The sequence below is a fragment of the Zerene cesonia genome, chromosome 5, assembly GCF_012273895.1.
Source record: "Zerene cesonia ecotype Mississippi chromosome 5, Zerene_cesonia_1.1, whole genome shotgun sequence".
NCBI classification, from domain to species: domain Eukaryota; kingdom Metazoa; phylum Arthropoda; class Insecta; order Lepidoptera; family Pieridae; genus Zerene; species Zerene cesonia.
The window spans coordinates 5801954-5821746 of NC_052106.1; the positions used below are offsets into that span (position 1 = coordinate 5801954).

General features: G+C 33.0%; 4 protein-coding genes across 5 annotated transcripts; 1 reads left to right on the top strand and 3 right to left on the bottom strand.

Moving 5' to 3' along the window:
- Positions 1-19: 19 nt before the first annotated feature.
- Positions 20-4820, bottom strand: LOC119840113 (zinc carboxypeptidase A 1-like). 2 transcript variants are annotated; one of them, XM_038366624.1, is made up of 6 exons: positions 4662-4820; positions 2351-2635; positions 2063-2254; positions 1237-1370; positions 979-1139; positions 20-161 (listed from the first exon to the last, which is right to left on the bottom strand). In XM_038366624.1, exons 1-6 carry the CDS (start codon positions 4750-4752, stop codon positions 26-28), a joined length of 999 nt encoding a protein of 332 aa, XP_038222552.1. In that variant the 5' UTR covers positions 4753-4820; the 3' UTR covers positions 20-25. The 2 variants fall into 2 exon arrangements, with proteins under 2 accessions (XP_038222552.1, XP_038222553.1); XM_038366625.1 differs by having other exon boundaries at positions 2351-2566; positions 4662-4796.
- A 705-nt stretch (positions 4821-5525) lies between these two features.
- Positions 5526-9540, top strand: LOC119840194 (centrosomal protein of 162 kDa; the record flags this gene model as incomplete). Its single annotated transcript, XM_038366707.1, has 4 exons — positions 5526-6090; positions 6401-6916; positions 7091-7305; positions 7601-9540. Coding segments are annotated over 4 exons (1509 nt in total), but the record flags the coding sequence as incomplete, so codon positions are not given.
- A 1895-nt stretch (positions 9541-11435) lies between these two features.
- On the bottom strand, positions 11436-16663 carry LOC119839962 (pre-mRNA-splicing regulator female-lethal(2)D). Its single transcript, XM_038366422.1, has 5 exons — positions 16503-16663; positions 16155-16382; positions 13414-13538; positions 12733-13060; positions 11436-11945 (listed from the first exon to the last, which is right to left on the bottom strand). The coding sequence occupies exons 2-5, from the start codon at positions 16345-16347 to the stop codon at positions 11686-11688; spliced, it is 906 nt and encodes a 301-aa protein (XP_038222350.1). The 5' UTR covers positions 16348-16382; positions 16503-16663; the 3' UTR covers positions 11436-11685.
- A 2204-nt stretch (positions 16664-18867) lies between these two features.
- On the bottom strand, positions 18868-19740 carry LOC119840195. The gene is made up of 2 exons (XM_038366708.1): positions 19728-19740; positions 18868-19523 (listed from the first exon to the last, which is right to left on the bottom strand). The coding sequence occupies exons 1-2, from the start codon at positions 19738-19740 to the stop codon at positions 18997-18999; spliced, it is 540 nt and encodes a 179-aa protein (XP_038222636.1). The 3' UTR covers positions 18868-18996.
- Between the last annotated feature and the right edge of the window lie 53 nt (positions 19741-19793).

Here is a 19793-nt window from a genome sequence, read left to right on the forward strand (position 1 = left end):
CCGTTAGAAATCGGTTCAAAAATGCTTACCCGAAATTTCTATTGAGATCAGTACCGACACATTGTCTGGTGCCAATTGTTGGTTTCCTATTCTTTCGCCACAGGCGATCAGCTTTATGTGTGTATTCATAGCCATCTGGATTCACTACTGGCAAGAAGTACCTGGAGACAAACTTTCTTGTAAGAATCTTTGATACCTTTCCCTCGCGTCACTTTGGGTTCTTTGATGATTCGCAACAATAACAACATATTCGAATAGTTTTTTAAACATTAATATTAATTAATAGAGCTTTAAGAGAAATATTGAAACGCCACAAAAATCGGCAAAGGATTTTTGTAAAGTGATATGTAAGATTATTTTTTTCCTTACGGTATATATACTGTATAATGCGGCAAGCAAATAGATCATAAACAAAAAAAAAATAAATAAAAAATTAAAGATCAATCTCAATGTAAATAAATCTAATGCCGTAAAAAAATTGTCTTGTAACTAGTTATTTGTATTATATTTTTATTATTTGTATTATATTTTGATTAAAGATTTTGATCTCAAAATGATGACAAAAGTAGGTTGATTTCCCTCGTTGTACCTATTCACTGTGGGATTTACAATAATAGATACCAAAAATACGCTTGCTGTTTATGTGACTTAATTTTAAAAACAATTTCAAGTTTTGCGTAGATACTCATCGCAACTGATAATAAATAACTGCAACCAAAAAAAAAAGAAATAGAAATGAAAAATGTTATTAAAGAGTGGAAGTCAGTAGTTTTTAACCGACTTCCAAAAACAAAAAGGTTTCTATGTCGACAATAAATAGATGAGTGGCGTAGCGCTTATAGTAATATTAATTTATTGTTCGCTTTCGAGTGGTTTTGAAGTCAGTAATTTTTGTTAAAAAATAATTTATCTTTTAAGTTTAGAATTACAAAGCATTATGATTCTTCTAAATGATATTCCATACAGGGCAAAACATACCAATCGATATTCTTAATTTCGTCAGATTCCTCATCGAAGTTTTCTGCAATTTGGTTTATAAGAAACGTCACTGTAGCCGGACTTATCCATTCTCTAGCATGTATACCACCATCTATAAATACGGCTTTATTTGTTTTTTGTCCATTTGATATGCGAAGAACCTGAAAGGCAATCATATGATCTTTTTCATAACAATAATCGTGAAACTATTTATTTTTAAATATAGACGTAAATGATCTAGGTGGATGAATTGGGTACCTTGAGATCTCTGCCTTCGTACGATTTTCCAATAGATTTTACACTGACGATAGCAGGATAAGTCTTTGCCAAATAATCCAAAAAGCCGTGAATGTCTTCAATTCTGTGGTACTGCTTCCACGTCATGCGATGACCTGTTAGTGTGTTTCAATTTATTTATATTTTTCCCTTAATGTTTTGATATCGAACGAATGAGTCCTATACTTAATATCTCCCAATAATCTGAGCACAAAGTAATTATAAAAAAAGAGTTAAATTTAAGATTTTTTTGAGCCCATGTATTCTGTTGTCATCGGCTACAGGGTTATAATTTAGCATAATACTCGTAAAACCCAGAAAAACATCCTTCTAAGATTTTCTATCAAGTGTTCTCCAATCTGCCAACTTTCCCTCTACGTAGCTAGCAACAACGACTGGTTATTCACGATTAAAGTAACTTTCCATGCAACATTTCTAAATATTAATTACATACAATACAACACACCACATATTAGAAACGACAAATTAGACACTTGAAGGTGCAAATTGTTGCAGTGCTTTTGAATTCAACGACGAACCCCAGTTCGCATTCGGCCAATACTCCATGGGAATGTTGAGGGAATTATATCCCATGTAGGCACCTATATAACCTACTCGGCGGAGCTTTGCCCTATCACGCCAAAAATTGTAAGCTCTTGCTGTAACAAAACCACATCAACCCCTGGAATGTTGCTCTAGTATAATAGGTAATTCCATGTTTGGATTGAGAAAAACAATATTATACACAAGAGTTAACAAGGCATAAAATAAAAAAAAGAAATGTATAAAAGAAAAGACAAATATTTACCTCTTCTGTCTTGAAGTTCAATTTCATTTTGGTCAAGAGGAGGGTTCTCTTCGTTAATTCTTTTTTGGAGATCATCGATGACAACACTAAAATCGATGTTTTCTCTTTGGAATACTTTTGTGACGTTTTCAACTGCGTTAGATTTGACGAGAACGTCGACGTATGAGTGGTTTCCAGACCATGTTGCAATCACTAGATGAAATTTCAAATTAAACGTTAATCGCCAAGTTTTTTTTTTATTTCAAGCAAAGAGAATCTATATTATTGTATTATATGATATACACTTACAATTCCTTCTTCGTAGTCTTCCAAGTATGAGGCGCACGCCGCTATTTTCTGTTGAAACTTTCCATACTTGAGCTCCAGTATAATCTACTTTGTCATCTTTGTCATCGGCCGCAGCTCTTTGTATGATTTTTGGGATTTCTTCTTTAATCTCATCAACATTTTTTGCCGCTAACTCATCAGTATTTGCGTTAACCGGGTCTTCGGTGGTTTCCACATCTATACGTTCAACAAACACTGGTTCATCAGGTTCACTTGGTTGTTTAACAGAAAAAAGTTCAGGCCATTCTAAAATGATAACAATATACTCACGTACATAAATATAATATTGATTCTCAAATAATTATTTCAATAAAATTCACATCTCATTTTTATCTCAACTAGGGAGGTGGCAATTGGAAAGATTGTTTTAGATACATTGTAATTTAAATTAAAATTAATTATCCTTTTTTTAATACATTTTATCAAAAACAGAAAAAGAATGCTTGTTTATACATAATTTATCATATTCCAATAATAGTATTATTCCTAATTTCAATTTACGCAAACAATCAAATCCTTTGTTTCATTTAAAGGATTCAATGGCTCGTGTTGGCTTCTGTGTTAGTGTGGTAATTTCTGATATAATCTTTGGTTCATTGTTTGTATTAATTGAGGTTGAAATATCACAATGTCTAACACAGTGTTGTGTTTAAAATTTACATACCATAATTGATGATCTAACCGAGGACGGGTAGTTATCTTAATTTCTGGATAATGAGTATTTTTTTAATCATAATATATTCATTATTTTGACCTTGCGCTGTGTTAAATAGTTTCACTTTTTATTTTATGACGAAACAAGAAAGTAGTTGAATGATTTATTGTAAAGGATACAAGTATTGTTCAACTTTACGGCGGGCTATAAGAACATTTAATGAATCCATAATGGAAATGTTAATTAGAATGCGGATCTCGTTTCATCGACATGTTTAATGGCTTTCTCTGGACGAGGTTCGGTTTTCATTCGCGCTAAGCTTGATCTTGACCAGTATCTAAACTCTAACGGTTGTAGATTAGGGCTGACACAATTTGCGTTGCTATTTAGAAATATGTATAGCCTATGCCCGCGACGCTTTTTAGTTGAAAAAATTCGATAACTCGTTTTTGTTTAGTTAGACTCACTACTCAATACTCACAAAGCAGAAAAAATAATTGTTATCAAAAATTTTATACAATATAATAGTTTGAATGTAATTTATTTTAATTACGAAATTGATTAGCTGTTAAATAATTTGAATTAAAATAAATATTGCAGTTGCCCCCATATCATTGTTAGGTTAGAAAGTATTATTTAGGAAATTGAAATCTATAATGATTTTTATTGAAATATATTTTTGAGCAAATACGATATAATAATATTTTGCGACATTACTGGCAGAGAGATATATATAATTGTTTTGAATTTCCTTATCGTAGAAAATTAGATTTTGGTCACGATTCTATCAAGGAAAATTATGTTCGGAATAATTGACCCAAGTTCCGGTAATGCTTAGATGTCTACGGAACTGTGTCTTAAACGGAAAATTAAACGTTTAAAGATATTCCCTTTGTTTCAAATATTTCAAAATATACACGGTACATACATATAGTTTCGAATGTAAAGATTTTCAATTAAAAGACCAGTCTGGAGTAGACTCCTTCTCCATAGAAAATCTACACAAACATTTTCCGCTCTAGGTATAGTTTAGGTAATTGATATAAGTTGTTCTATGAAGATATTACGAATTAAAATTTTACAATTTTTTGTTGATAAAAATACCGACAGAAAATATTAAATATTATAAATATTTAGTGTCGGTATACCTTGGTATTTTCCCAAGCGCAGTTTGGAAGAATAATTATTAAAAACTTACAGTACCTATAGTTGCTCAAAATTATTTGATTAAATAACATCCTATTATTTATTTTTATTTATACTAGAGAATAAACCGTAGATATATTCTGCTTTGTATTATTAGTATTAGTATAATATATAGGTATACAATATATGGGTAGGTAGCAATAATTACCTCTATAAATATGGATCGAGGTGTAGGAAATAATTATGCTAAAATATCTTAAGAACATCCTCATTATCAATTATTTAATTAATTATTTCAAACTTTTTGTTTGTCATAAGCTACATAGGAGCATCCTAAAAATCGATCATGCTTTATATGACCCATCGTCAATATATATATTCTTTAATAAATTAACATAAAAAATGTATGGGCTCACCCGACAATATTTTAAGCGTATAGTGAATTAAGCAATAACACCATATAAACCTTACCTTTTCCTGGTTCAAGATCGTTGACTAGCGGTGTGCCCAGTACAGCCGCTGCGGCCGCCACAAGAACGAGCGCTCTTAACCACGACTCCATGGCTACTGACTACTCGTGCCGGCCCAAGGAAGTCGCATATGCACAATGCAACACCACCCTTTTAAGCTCATATACGTTGTGCAATCGTGTATCATCTCGACTTGAAACTATGCTAACATTGTTATGAATATAATTTTAATGTGCCTATGGGTTTAACATGTTTTTTGCACTATGGAGATTACGCTGTGATTTAATCCGTTATTTATTATTCTCGCTATAAACATCAATCAATCGGTCTATGTTATATTATTGAAAATTAAATTATCTTTTATGTAGATATCCATGTATCCTTTTAATTATGGATGTTGGTATAGACTGTCGATGGTCAATCTGAGACAATCAGACAATTTATAGGTACTCCAACAAGTATTGGTAGTCGTAAACGATTTAACTGTAATGTTTGTTTGGGAACCAGCTCGCTGCTCAGGCGCCTCGCTCGGTCATTGCCATCGAATTGCGGTTATTTAATAACAACAAACTGTTTACTGTAAACATGTTTTTCTTCTAATATCCAGATTCAATCGGCCTTTCGAAGGCACTCAGTTTTACAGTTATTCAACAAATCCAATTTCTCAAGTCGATGACCTAAGTTCGACAATGTTAACAACGGAGGAACAAGTTTTTAATAAACATTTGTTTAATTTGAATTTGACCCAGATTTGAAGGAGTAGCTAAATAACCATTATTTCAAACATATTTATTATTAATTAATCACTATTTTTAAACCATATCGCTACCATAAAAGCTTGCCCTATTTTATAATAATTAACTAATTTCAGGCCAGTCATGTCCAAAAACTAAACGGGAAAGAGCACACAGAAACCCGTCGTAAGTCGAAGGCGAGACCTTTCTCCGCTGGCGTTATCGATTCGAAGAAAAAAGAGGCCGCGAAAGTGGCTCGATTTACATCTGGCACGCCGAAAAAACTTAACAATTGTAAACACGAACAATTGGTGGAAGAACTCAAGGATACCAATGAACGAGTGAAAAGTCTTGAATTATTGAATGTGCAACTCGTTGACGATAATAAGGCGTTAAAGAAAAAGATAAACCAGCTGGAGGAAGACAAGCAAAACGCCGAGATAAAATTGGTAGAATGTGAGAAATTTGTGAATAGAATTGCAAAAGAATACCACAATAAAGAATCAGAATTGCAGACGAGTAAACAGAATGAACAAAGCGCTCTTGCAGAACTCAATAAAGAAAGGAATGAACGAAAGAACTTATCAATTCAACGTGAAAAAGATGCCACGGTCATACAAGATTTGCAGCGGCAAGTGAAGGAAATGGAGATGATTTTAAGGCGAAAGCATCCAGACTCCGTCTCGGCTCTGATAGGTTTGCTAATAGCTCTTATAATTATGTTGTTTATAACGCGCGTCGTTGCGTATCGTATAAAAGTAGTGTATCACCAGCCGGAGGATTGAATTGATGTGAATGCTTATAAGTTATGTAGCTAATGTTCTGCTGGTATTCATTGCTTAAAAAAAACAAGTCTTTTCATTTGAAATTATTGCTATCTATGTTACTTTTTTTGCTATACAGTTCATAAAAATAATTAAATATAGACCTAGTTTTACTTTTGGATTATATTGCCTGAATATACTACTTGATAGTTTAAGATAATTTGTATTTCAAAACTTTTCAGTTGCGTCAAAATCATCCACAGTGGAAGACAACAAGAAGAAGCTTCTAGAAGAACGTATAGTGAGGCTGGAGCAGGAGTTAAAAGACAAAGAAAGTCATTTTCATGGTGTCCTTATGACACTTCAAGAGAAATTTACTGATATGAAACAGAAGTATGAAACCCATATTGTTGATGTGGAGAGACAACTAATGGAGGATCGTAAAGTGAACCACGATCTGAAGAATAAGATAAATAAAATTAATTTACACGATGTAGCCGTCCAAACAGTGCCTAAAAACCAAACTACAGTGTCTACACAAACATTTTTAAAAGCAGATAGAGCGTCATCTGCTGTTAGCAGACTGACACAAAACTCCGCTTTAATCTTTAACAAGCTGAAGGAAGATAGTTACCTCATAGCCACTATAAAAGGTCTACAAACAGAACTAACAGCTAAGCAACGAACTATTGCTAAAATTAACAGGGAGACTGAGGAGTTGAAGAAAAACCTGAGGAGTTTGCAAAAGGAGAAAGAATGTAAATATACCTAATACGTACAGTTCATTTTCTTGTCCGCCACAAATTATTAATCAAATTATGCACGTTTTATGTACATGAAACCAATTATATTTTTCTTATTTCCATAGAAAATTCTTTAGTATAAAGTTATTTTTACGACATAACTTTTTCACACTGTTTATTTTACTTCAGTTCTTTTGAACATTAATCCACAAAAGAGAGCGGGATGCAAACCAGCAAAATCAACAGAAAATGTTATGTTACGGGCAAATAATGCGATGGAAGCAGAACTGTCGGAAATTCGTAAGCAAAAGGAAGATCTCATGGAAGAAAGGGTCGGGTTGTTATCGTCTTTGAAGAGGACCAACGAAGATCTCATCATGTTGAAGAAGAAACGGATTCAAGACGTAAGTATTGAAAAACGATGGTGATGATATTGAAGGTGGCGAAGTTTTTCTTCGAATTTATTGCCTAAATAATAATAATATTTCAACTTATAATAACTAATAACGATATTTTTCCGGAATACGAGGCCCCACCACCTTCACCTCCCAAACTTCCTTATCTCGTCCAGAAATTGTACTGAGCACCAAATGACGTCATGAATTCCAAGCGTCAAGTTAATATGACCCTGATGTACAGTGCACTAAAAATTTAATTTTGAAAATAACAAGTAAAGCACCTTTTCATTATATTCAACAGCTCCACACCCTACAGCTGGCGCACGAAAAAGAGCTGATGCAAATGAACATGCAGCTTTACCCGCTACAAGAAGAGATTAAACTCTTGAATCGTACTGTTGAAATATTACAGGAGCGAGTCCGCTCGGCCGACGACAAACTGTTGCGATACCAAGCCGGGATAAGAGATGACGTTCATGCTGGCGGAGATAATTTGGGGATAAAGAGGAAGTAAATATGTTATCTGTGCAATTGCAATATGATAATATTGATTAAAAAAAATCCGTTTGTTGTCTGTGGTCGTTGGTAAATATAGAGTTAATTTATGTAAACTTAAACTTTTAACTTTGCTTTTTTAGAAGCGATTTCGAATCATTATGATATTATACAGAAGTTAGTATCAATCGCGTCGCTTCGAAAGGCGGTTTCTAAAAATAAAGAAATGGATCCTACGTATAATATAGTACCTGCAAGTAAGCGGAAAAGAATATTTGTTTTAAAAATAAAAATACGGTTAAGGTTATTTTATAGTTATGAATCAGTTAGTTCATTTGTATAACGCATAACTATGATATATTTTACTAGCTGTAAACCGCGGTGTCACTCGCGTGGAACCCGTAGCCTTTGTGCTAATCCAGACTAATCTATGTCTGTACCAAATTTCAAACCGACACGATAAGCTATTTAGAAGGAGTTACAAACATCCATTAATCTATCAATATTTAGGAAAGTTTCGATTATAATATAAGTAGGATAGGTTTTTATTAAGGTAAGTATACTGAATTTAAGGAAATGGCAATATAACCAAACTTCAATTAATTGGTGTTATGTTATATGCTTTGGAATGTAGTACTTTAATTTGAAACGGTTGTAATCTAGCGGTTACTGTACGAGAAAATACGTAATTATTGGTGATTGATTTATTCTTAAGATTAAAAAAAAATTTTTGTAAAAGTATAAACTAGAAGGTAAAGACTGCTGAAAGTTTAGTTAAAAGTGTGTATTATTTATGTTATTCTATGGCGAATATATTTTGCGATAAGTTCGCATAACCGTTCGAGAGAAACGAGGTAATGCACTTTCCCGTTTGGCGCTTAGTGGCACGTGTGAATTGCATGTGACCTGCAATCGGGTAGCTGTACGAAGTAAACTTAATTATTATTATTAACGACCAAATAGTCATAACATATATTAAGTACTTGGTTTCAAAAACAATCCTGTGTTTCTATATAAGTACATGGGTATATTAGTAGAAAATTATATTTTTAATGTATTTATTGTATAAAAAATTCTTGCATGCTTGCATTAAAAAAATTAGAATTGTTTTGCTGAAATATTTATGTGGTAAATGATTACAGAATGTTATCGATTTAGTTTACTCAACCCTCAGCTTTTTATGTTAACAAAACTGAAGAAATTAATACAATAGCTTGTTTGGAAATAGTACGTATGAAATACTGTTGTTACTCATTTAACAACAACACACTAGCGATCCGCCTCGGCCTTGCTCGTGGTACCTTTTATAATATATCCTGTTACACTCAGAGATCACGTATACATCCAACGGTGAAAGAATTTTGGGAAATCGGTCAAGCAGTTCCTGAGATTACCCGCGCTCAAACAAGCAAACATTTTACCTTTATATTATTATCGGTATATGTAATATGTAGATAGCATTCTGGTTTGGCCTTTATAGTTTATATTAAAGCGGATGACGTCATTATGCTTAATATACATGTGAGAGGTAGTTCAATAAATCCTAAAAATATTAACCATAACTTAAATATGAAGTACTAATTTATAAGCGGTGTAAGAAATATCTGTGATCTTTACGCACATGCATTTATATGTAAAGCTATTTTTTTACAAATGTTTTTGCTCTCAAGGCTTTTATACATGCTAGTCAAATTATTGTGTGATTCAAACCCCCACCGATGTGTTATTGTGGTGCCTTCATAGACATAATATTAATTGTAATAAACGATTTTTTAATATAATTCAATTTTTTTTTATACCTATTTGTATCATGTTATATGAAATTTACACCTTTGTAGCTTAGTGTAGTACTATAATGAATTGTATGGTAGGGCAGATCGATGCGAGCAAGGGCGATTTTAGCAGAATTTTTTAAAACTGCAGTCGGGAACGGAGAAAAAAATAAAGTATATAAGTACCTAGGTGTGATATTCATCATTTACAGAAGTTATGACCATTGTATTTTTTTACGTCTATCTAATAGAAAGAAAAATTCATGATACATAGCAGTGAGTCAACTTGAACGCAGGATACTCTTACTATCGTACATATGCAGCTTTAACGCCTAGAGCTTAGTGGTATGTGGCTTGCATTCAACTTGCTAGGATACACAGTGTGGGCACTAAGAGGTGATTGGCGTGGTAGGTCCCTAGTTGTATTGATGCTTTGTTTGTTGATTGTCAGGTCCACGAGATGTTTCTATCAGAAATAGATGTAAAACTGCTACTGACAAAATCTCTAAGGTATACCATTTTAACGCCTCATCCATCATATAACTTCTATGATACAAGTCACGGACAAGTTACGGGGACTTTAATGTTCATATTAAAATAATTTTGACGAATATTCGCGAATGACCAGAGATTTACAAATGCTCGCTTAGTAACCTTTGTGTCAATAATTTTAACATTGAGCCTAGAGGTATCGATCTTTCGAACGACCGAATTAATGAGACAAACGACAATCGTGGCCACGACTTGGGTCTGCACTAGTGCAGTAAATGTGTCCTAACGATATAGACTATAGACCGAAAGGTGACAACACAAAAAAAAAAATTATGATTCGTTGTGGATGGTGAACATAGTATCAAAAAGATAATTATAGCGTTGTCGTATAAATAACGAAAATTACTTTGTTCCGTAAAACTCTTGAATTCTCTAGTAGAAAATATGAGAACGTAATGTCTTACTTCTCCGGTGTACTACAGACCGCAATGCCGGCGAAAGAGGGTTAATTCATTTTAAGTATCATTTTTAACAAGGGATTGTAAAATGTGGCCAGGTTGTCACATTCACCGGTGCCGGTTCCAAATGAAAATTACACTACTACCAATATCAAATAAAAAATCATCAATAACAAAATATTACAAAGTGTTCCCTTGAGCGCAGACGCAGTTGCGTGAGTCAACTAATTGACGCATATATGTATCAACAATACCGAGCAATCTTTTTTACTTTATACAGGATGGCCTGAGATTTGGAGATCCCAGCTTAAATGATATAGATTTAGAATTCGATATTACTTCGCTTGTCTATGGCAACTACGCCGCTCTAGTAACGATATACAAGATGTTACAGCATGTATAAAGTTCCACTAGTGACTAGAAGACTGGGACTTCATTTATGATAAAGCTTACGCACTAATGCTAAAACACAGTTTTTTTTCAATAAAACATTTAATAACTGATGACAGTAATATGTTTATTAACATAGCTCTATATATACATTCAATCGTAATTTTAAAATAGAATCATTTCATGTAGAAAATCACATAAATTCAATAAAAACACGGCAATTATTACATCTTAGGCTTACTGTTTCGACATTATTGCAACACAGGGAAATTCATCACCTTTAAATATTGGGTGTCCACCATAGATAAGCCATCAATTCAATAAAAATATTGGCAACAAAAAGTTTATTATTGCTCATAATATTGGCTCCTCTAATATATTTATCACATTCAATTAATGCACTTTACATAAATAAATTATAAAATTGTCATCTGAGTGTTTGTTCGAATATTTATCAAAAAATCAATGTCAAAACGATTTCACTAAATCTGATCACATGGTCCACTTCATGTAAAGGCAAATAAACAAGTTTCTCATCATTCACATGGACACAATCATCACCGATTAGTCTAACAGTAATGACACAGTGTATAGAATTTTGTCTTCTAATAAAAGTACGTAAATTTAACACACTTCGATATTAGCTAATATAAAAGCCTTCACATTGTTACGTGATGTAATAACTCGATCACTTGTAAGATTGTTTGCGTACAACGTAAGATGAGCCGTTTGTTGCGGCCACAGATTCACAAATTATCAGGTATATTGAACACTATCGTTTAATCCGCTTCACCATTCGTGACAGTCAAGGGTTCCTCTTCCTCGTTATAGTCTAGAGAGAGAACCGAGGCTCGCCTCCGCTTGCCCACTGGAGTATCGCTACATTCACTGCCCGAGTAAGTCCGCTTGTCTGCGGGGGTCGAGGCTCGATTTCCATTCACTGTGGCGTGAGTCGCCCTCAATTCCTGCTGCAGAAATAGCACTGTACTTTGCATTCCCTCTACGTCTTCGTCTAATTCTTGTAGGAACTCATCCAATTCTGTAAAATTAAACGTACTGATTATTAAATGTAAGCAGTGGTGGCTGAGAAGTTTGGACCTCAGAATTAAAGCGAAAAGTCGGGGGTTCGCGAACAGAGGGACATGCAAAATATAATTTTTTCAATTTATCTGTACATTATTCACATTACCACTTCTCGAAATGTGAAGAAAAACATTATGAGATAACCAACATGTCGAAGAATCAACAGTTTGATACATGCAGCATCTGCCAGCTATAATAAAATGAACCAACAAATTCTAAGAGGCCGTGGTACGTTAAATTGCTATATTTGTGTGCAACCAACCTACCTACCAAGTATAGAGTATTATGTTATCTGTGGTGCACCGTTTATACAACAATATGCGCACACGCGTCGAACTAAAGATCGACTTATTGGCCACTTTGACAATTTTGATTCTTTGAATTACAAAATTCGTAAGTAAATTTTATAAGTAAAACTCTGAATTGGGGTATGGTGTATGTAACCATTTAATAGAATAAATTGTTTATGTTATAATGTTTCAAAAAAAGACAGGAGTAAACGAAATCAACCCATCAAAATATGTGATAGGCTTTGTGATACTTTGTTTCATATAGTCACATTTTTTGGTAATCACAACACCTGTAAACTATTACTTTACTGTAAATAGGAAAGTAAAAGCCTGAGCCTTAAAAAAAGGGCCATAATGCAAGTTTCAAAAAACACAGATTTGTGAGACTTCTAATAACTATAACTTCCTGTATATAACTTTTTGTTGGTAGAAAGAGTTACAAAAGCACTATACCTGATTGGGATTTCTTAACTTCTTCACTAAAACTTTTCTGTAAAGCTAGGTCACCTTCTAACTTAGCTATCCGACCACTGGAAGTCATCCGTCCCAGATCTTCATTTTCTTGATGCAAAAGTCGACATTTCGCCATCAACTTTTTCCCTGTATTCGAGTCTGGTGTGAATTTCCACGCTGATAGTTCGTTTTGTGTCTCCTCGAGTCTCGCCTTAGTTGATGTAAGTTCTTGCTTTAACCTTAAAATAAGCATGTTGACCGCAGGGTCCAACAACGACGGTCGCCCATTTAGGCTGGCGTGTGATGATTTCAATTCTGTTATTTGACTCTGAAAGTAATAAAGACATGGAGGTGTTAATGAGTATCACCAAGAAGAAGGCATCTGCACACTTGTGATAAAATAGACTAAATAGTTTCTGGTTTTTTTATTAGTGAAAGATAAAGAGATCTTTGCTATAGGGGATATGACATGTTATATCATATACATATTTTCAAGTTATTTATATATTAATTTGCTCCCCTCTTTGAAGACCTTTTTTTTCTCTTTAAAGACTTTTCGGTTTTTGTCTCACTCATACAAATTGGGCCAGAACTAAAATTAATTATAGATCATACATATGAATGAAATTCACAAATTTTGTTCCATCAAAATAGAATGGTAATGAAAGAAAAACAACATACTACATAATCTTGTATTTCTTGTTCCTTAGCAGCAAGCCTCCTCACAAGAACCTTTTCACGATGTTGTGATTCTGCATATTGCTTATTTATTCTGTCTTCTATACTTTTCGCCTTTTCCAAGCTGCCTGGAAATTGTAAAGAGTAAACCTTAAATTATTATAGTCTAAGCTCAATTTATACTTATTTTGAAGCCAGGTGTCATTCAATCTAGATATCAAGTATACATAAGTAATTGAGGTCAGATAAAGTATCATAATATGCCTCATATGTATGCAATACAATGTTGCAATCGACAACACCTTAACTAAACTTTTAAGCCATACAATAACAAGTAAAACATATTATTAATTTACTTTACATTACAGGCAATAAACCTTTTATAGTACACACAATACTTAATTAAGTATTATAAAAATTCATTAACTTTAGAAGATCTCTATTGATGCTGAAGTCCAAAGCATTAATTTTTACCTAACATTTTACAATATTGTTTTACAAATATAACATTTGAGAGCCATATTAAGTTTCAGAAGTCGTAACCATACCCATACTAGACAAATTAATTTTCATTATATAATCAAAGAAATATCACTTAGAATAAAATAAAATATAAGATTTTTGAGAATTTCCCAAAACATTGTATAGAATTCTATACATCTCTACAAACATTTGTGAGGAATAGGAAAACATGTAATTTGGAAGAATTAATAGAAAAAAATGTTATAATTTGTAAATACATATGTACATCTTTAGGAACACTATAATATTATTAGTTAAATAACTTTTAATAAAGATATGTCTACAAACCGTATTCTATGAACAATTTTACTTAAACATGTTTCGATGAGTTATGTTAACTACATGTAACAAAAGGGGCCTATATATCCATCCAACATAATTTATTAATCTTTGAGTGCTAAATTGATTATATTAATTTTTATTGAGAATACAAAATTTTTATTTTACTTGTAGAATTTAACAAGTGTATGAGTTTATGTACAATTGGGTTTAACAAATATTATTTTTGTTTAAATATGTGATTTAAATGTTGAATAAAGTATTTATAGGTCTACCTATAAATACTTTATTCAACGAGTCCGAAAACAAAGCTTTAATCAGACAAACATGTTAACCATTGAAAAACATACACTTGTTAAAAGTCTAATGATTTTAAACAATATTCTCTACTACTCAACACTACGAAGGGAAAAGACCAATTTACATATTTGTTTAGCTGAAAAAAAGTGATACATATGACATGATGTTTGTATCAGTTAGCTTCGACAAAAGTATTAATTTGTTTGTTTCTACGCACATCTATTATATAAGGTAAGTGGAAATGTGCAGAATATTAGTGAAATAAAGCAAAGCATCATTGCATGACACATAAACGTTACAAGTGATAAAATGTGGACCAAACTTGCTGGTTGGAATTTCGTCATATATTAAATTGAAATATTTTATACATAATTTAATAACTCTAAATCATATTACTATTATAAATGCGAAAGTATGTTATGCTCACGGTTTCACTTTGATAAAGTAGTGTATTTCACTAGCTAGCGTCCTAACTTCCTACAGCCACAATCATCATAACATAAAAATTACTCATTTTGCAACATTAAGAAATACAAACAAACCCACTTTCACATTTATAATATATACTATACTCAAAATAATTATGTATCATCACTTACAAAACAAATTTTAAATTTTGATAGATAATTTCATGACCATTACTTATTTTATTGAATACAGTAGAAACTTTTCAAGTCAAACATCGGGGAAGCAACAAAAGAGGCAGAGAAGAGAGTTCTTGACATAAGTTAATATATAATCCTTCATAAGGAGGATATACTCAGGCAGATTTTTATTTGACATACAGATTGTGATTTTGTCTTTAGGCTGGTTTAAGTGCCACACTATGATGACTGTCAGTGTTGACAACATAAGCAAATGAATTACGCAAACACTGTTATTTACACATTATTCAAAAACACTTCATATTAGTCTTGAAAACAAAAATTCTTGCTTACGATACACAATTATTCACAACAAATTCTTTAATAAGAATAATTGATTATTTGTTAAAATCAATTATTCATAAAATAGAAATAAACATTCTTCGACTTATAAGAGGTTTTCAATTTATCATAGTTGGACTTAATGAGATTCTACTGTAATTCGACAATAAAATGATAAATACACAATAATAATATAAAATGTGATTGTTCAATAGATACATAGGTTATTGATAATTTTTTAAGCTTAACTAATCATAATGCCTTAAACATAATGGTAGGTAAATGCTTACATCTATACTGTAATAGAAATAGATATTTACTTTTTCATGTTGGTAATAACTTGAAGACTGCATGCTGTCTTCCATAAAAACTTTGGAATATTTTTTTACAGCACTGTACACAGATGAAACTAAACTTGGCTTTTCACTGGCTATTGCACCTTCCCACATGGCGTATACACTTCCACAGAACACTCCACTTGCAACTCTTACACAGGATTTCACCGTCTTCTCGTTATCTCATTAACCACCTAAATACACCCGTTACCACATATTAAGCAACTAACATTGTAAGAACACAATTAATTTTGTCATAACATCACTATATTATTTTAGTTAAAGCATTGTCGATATAGAACTAATGAAACTTCACGTCAACTCGCGGGTCGGGGAGGCCGATCGTGACACTACCAAGCCGCTGTAATCGTTTCGTAAATACCTTCCAACTGTTTGTTCAAGGATTCGAGGTGATCAATATACAAGTCCTGGTTTCTCCATGCGGTACGAAGCGAGTCCGCGGACGCGGTGTCGACTTGATGAGGGGTCAACAACACGCGCGCCACGTTAGTGACGCCGCCTCCTGCGACGCCGTCACTGGCTGACTCCCCATGTCTGTCTGACTCCTCTGACATTGCACTCTCACTAATACGTTAAGAGGCACTCTGGACTGCAAGTAAATAAACACAGTTAATTCTAGAACACAGGTTGTAGGAGTTCGGCGCCGTTATCTGATTCCTGCAACAATGACGTAGATAAACAGGTTCAACAGCAGTCGCTAAATACTTACAGGTTGTATAAGAAATATTAATCTGATATAACATAAATATATTTATTTGTAAAACTTTAACACTTTGAACTCTCGCGAATAAACATGAGTAGAAATTAAAAACTATGAACGAAACTTCTACTTCGACGCCGCCATTTTAAATACACACTACAGCCTACGGGGATGCCAGCTAGTTATTTTAAATTTTGTAATACATCTTGAACTGATAATAGTTAATAAATATATATAACATGTGTGTGTAATCATAACTAATAAACATCACATATGTACATAATCAATAATGTTATGAATGCTATAAATAGTTTATTTTATTAGTATTACTTTAAATAGAAATATCATTTTAAATTTAACTACACTAAGGTATAAAATTAAGATTAAGTCTGATTCGAGGTATGAAAATGTAGTTGACAATAAGTAATGTTATTTGTAAAACTCAAATAGTGCCATTTATACTTTCATATCGTAATTTAAAAGCGTTGTGTTGGGATATAACCCATAATTAATTATCCATATTATCCCACTTCAAAAAAGGGCGATGTTCAGTTTTTCCCGTACATTTTTAGCATTTATTCGTTTTTTTCCATTTTGATATTATTTTACCATCCGAAAGTATAAATTTCTTGCAAAACTGTAGTTTTGTTTTAGATATATTGTAATATGTCTAATTAAATGTAAAATAGAAAAAAAGCTAAGTAAACATAAGATTATAACAGAATGATAGGTGTTAATGGTAAAATTATGTCGTTTTAATTTTGTCCGCAGAAAAAGCAAGGTACATTTCTACTTTAAGTCACGGAGATTGTATGTACTGGTAACACTATTATAAGTTGTTTCCCAAATGCCTTGTATTCAGACATGACTTAACAATGTAACCATATTATTCAACTGTGGTATATTTTTTTAATTTAGTCAAGCTAAATAAAATACATGTGGATTTGGTTGCAATTAAATATGTTAATTTGACTATGTGGTTTAATCTAATGTATTATTTAAGACATTTTTATTATACTGATATTATGAGTATAGGGGTTTTTTCAAAGGTAGAATTGCGTCATAAAAATCTCATAAAAAAAACAATATCTGTAAAAAATCAAGTCTCGCAACACAATTCTTCAACTGCAAAAAGTTGTAAGATCCATGTAACCTCAATTATTAGTTATTAACTTATTCAGTCCGCATTTAAGGGATCTTCTAACTTAAAACCTGCTGGTGCTCGCAACTTCGTTCGCGTAAACTTTGAACATAAACAAATTGGAGGCTCTCAATAAAATAAGTTTAAGGTATAATTATACAATTAAAAACTTTTCTTCACGAATTACCGCAGATATAGCTGATTTCAGCGCTAAATATTCCAGATCTCGAATATTTTAAGTCAACAGAAAACGCCCATCAGACTGAACAATGTTTACTGATACCTCATTCCTATACTTTTTTATACCATAGCTGGGCTCTTTGAGTTCTATATCAGCAGAAAATGCTTATCACGTATAACAATTTTTTTATGCCACAATTTTTAGGTCTGTTGCGATTCTGCATCAGGTGTCCCAGTTAAAACAAATTATAACCTTAATTAATTCTAGAAAATAAAATATAGCCTATATGTTGCTCAGACTTAATACCTATACAAAAAAAAAAAAAATCAAATCCATTCGGTAGTTCCGGCGATTAGCGTGTATAAACAAACAGACACTATTTATTTTTGGCTTAGTGCTCTTTAACTGTTTTACCCCTCTAATTATTACTTTTTTAATATCTTCAATATACAGACACAATATTTCTATATAAATTGGTGTGGACTCTATAGGATTTTGTTAGGTTGACTAATTAAGTATAGCTTAAATAAATTTATTAACTCGGCCATCGCATGAAGACACAATGTATTAAGTAAACGTATTTAAAGAGATTGTTCAGTATTTGAAATACACGTGTTCATAAAACGCTTGCTATTTTTAATTTTCACTAAGTGAAAATTAAAAAAAAATCACAACACAGGTATAGGGGCGAAAATAGCTTGAATTGCTTTTAGAAGAGGATGGCACGGTCGTGAATTTTTATATTTGCTCGACTTGGCGATTTAAAATAATTTGTTTATTGTATATGACGGTTTATGGTAATCTAATACGATGGTATGTTTCATACGATGAGTACCCCCTTTCGCTTCTTATGTTTATGAAATAGATTTAGTAAGTTCTTATTGGACATTATTGGACTAGACTAACTACACTGTACTGTGATAATTTATTTTCTTCCTTGAGAGGAAATTCAAAATGAACTTAAATTGATTGAAGATAGGGATGAGGATGCAAGAAAGAGGCAACAAACTTTGATATGTTAATTTATTTACTATAAATACATATATTAACACTTACAATCATATTAATGTTTAACATTAATCGATTTCTATTTTTATACAATTTACCTAGAATTGAGTTCACTATATCACAATATGTACAACGGAATGTTGGTTGTCCTCGCGCGGGAACTTAGCGCACTGTCAATATGGCCGCCACACTTCTTGGCTGTTGGCGGCGTACAGGCCGTGTTTGACGTCGTCGGGCGCGTCGCACGCTTGCACGAGCCCCCCGCCCTCCCCGCCGCCGGGCAGCTCCGTCGTTATGGAAATACCGCCATCTATGTCGCTTATTTTAATCTCGCTCGGAATGTATTGCTCTAGGTTGTATTTGTCGGCTGAACTGTGCAAGTGCACGTGTATTTGGTTCTGGTTGACGGTCGAGTACAGGTTGGGCAGGATCATTTGCGGGTTCGGGTTGATGTACGGCGTGTGGGATTGTATGCAGGCGGGGTTGTTGTTGATGTTGTTGTATTGGTAGTTGTAGCTGTTGCCGGGCCACGAGTTGTAGTAGTTGTTCGGCATGGTGTCGTACCGTTGCGCGGACATGGCGGGCGTGTTGAGGTCCGTGAGACTGCCGCTGGTGCCGCTGGGGCTGCCTTTCACGTAGCTCGTGCTCCCGGCCTGGAAGCCGCTGTAGTCAGAGTGGCTTAGCGGGATTTCGGGTAACACTGGAAAGATACAAGATACGAGATACGTTTAAATATGTATATATTTATCTTCTACCTTCTCTATTGAAGCACCTACATTGGATGTGGATATTAGGGCTAATTATGTATATACTGCTTATAATACGTTTTGGGTATTATAAGCAGTAATAAATTAACCAATATTGAATTAAATAATGTTCTTGATGACACTATTTAAGTATATACTTAGTCTGGCCATAAATACTGTTACACTTAATTATAAAAAAATATTACATTTGAATTTCGAATCTG

What these genes read in the sequence shown, in the direction of transcription:
- LOC119840113 (XM_038366624.1), bottom strand. Translation starts at nt 4,752, where the DNA reads ATGGAGTCGTGGTTAAGAGCGCTCGTTCTTGTGGCGGCCGCAGCGGCT. An exon ending in ACGAAGGCAGAGATCTCAAG is followed by an intron (nt 1,140 to 1,236) that starts GTACCCAATTCA and finishes ATTGCCTTTCAG; the next exon opens with GTTCTTCGCATATCAAATGG. An exon ending in GAAATTAAGAATATCGATTG is followed by an intron (nt 162 to 978) that starts GTATGTTTTGCC and finishes GTTTGTCTCCAG; the next exon opens with GTACTTCTTGCCAGTAGTGA.
- LOC119839962 (XM_038366422.1), bottom strand. Translation starts at nt 16,347, where the DNA reads ATGTCAGAGGAGTCAGACAGACATGGGGAGTCAGCCAGTGACGGCGTC. An exon ending in AAGAAATACAAGATTATGTA is followed by an intron (nt 13,061 to 13,413) that starts GTATGTTGTTTT and finishes TATTACTTTCAG; the next exon opens with AGTCAAATAACAGAATTGAA. An exon ending in AGTTAAGAAATCCCAATCAG is followed by an intron (nt 11,946 to 12,732) that starts GTATAGTGCTTT and finishes TTAATTTTACAG; the next exon opens with AATTGGATGAGTTCCTACAA.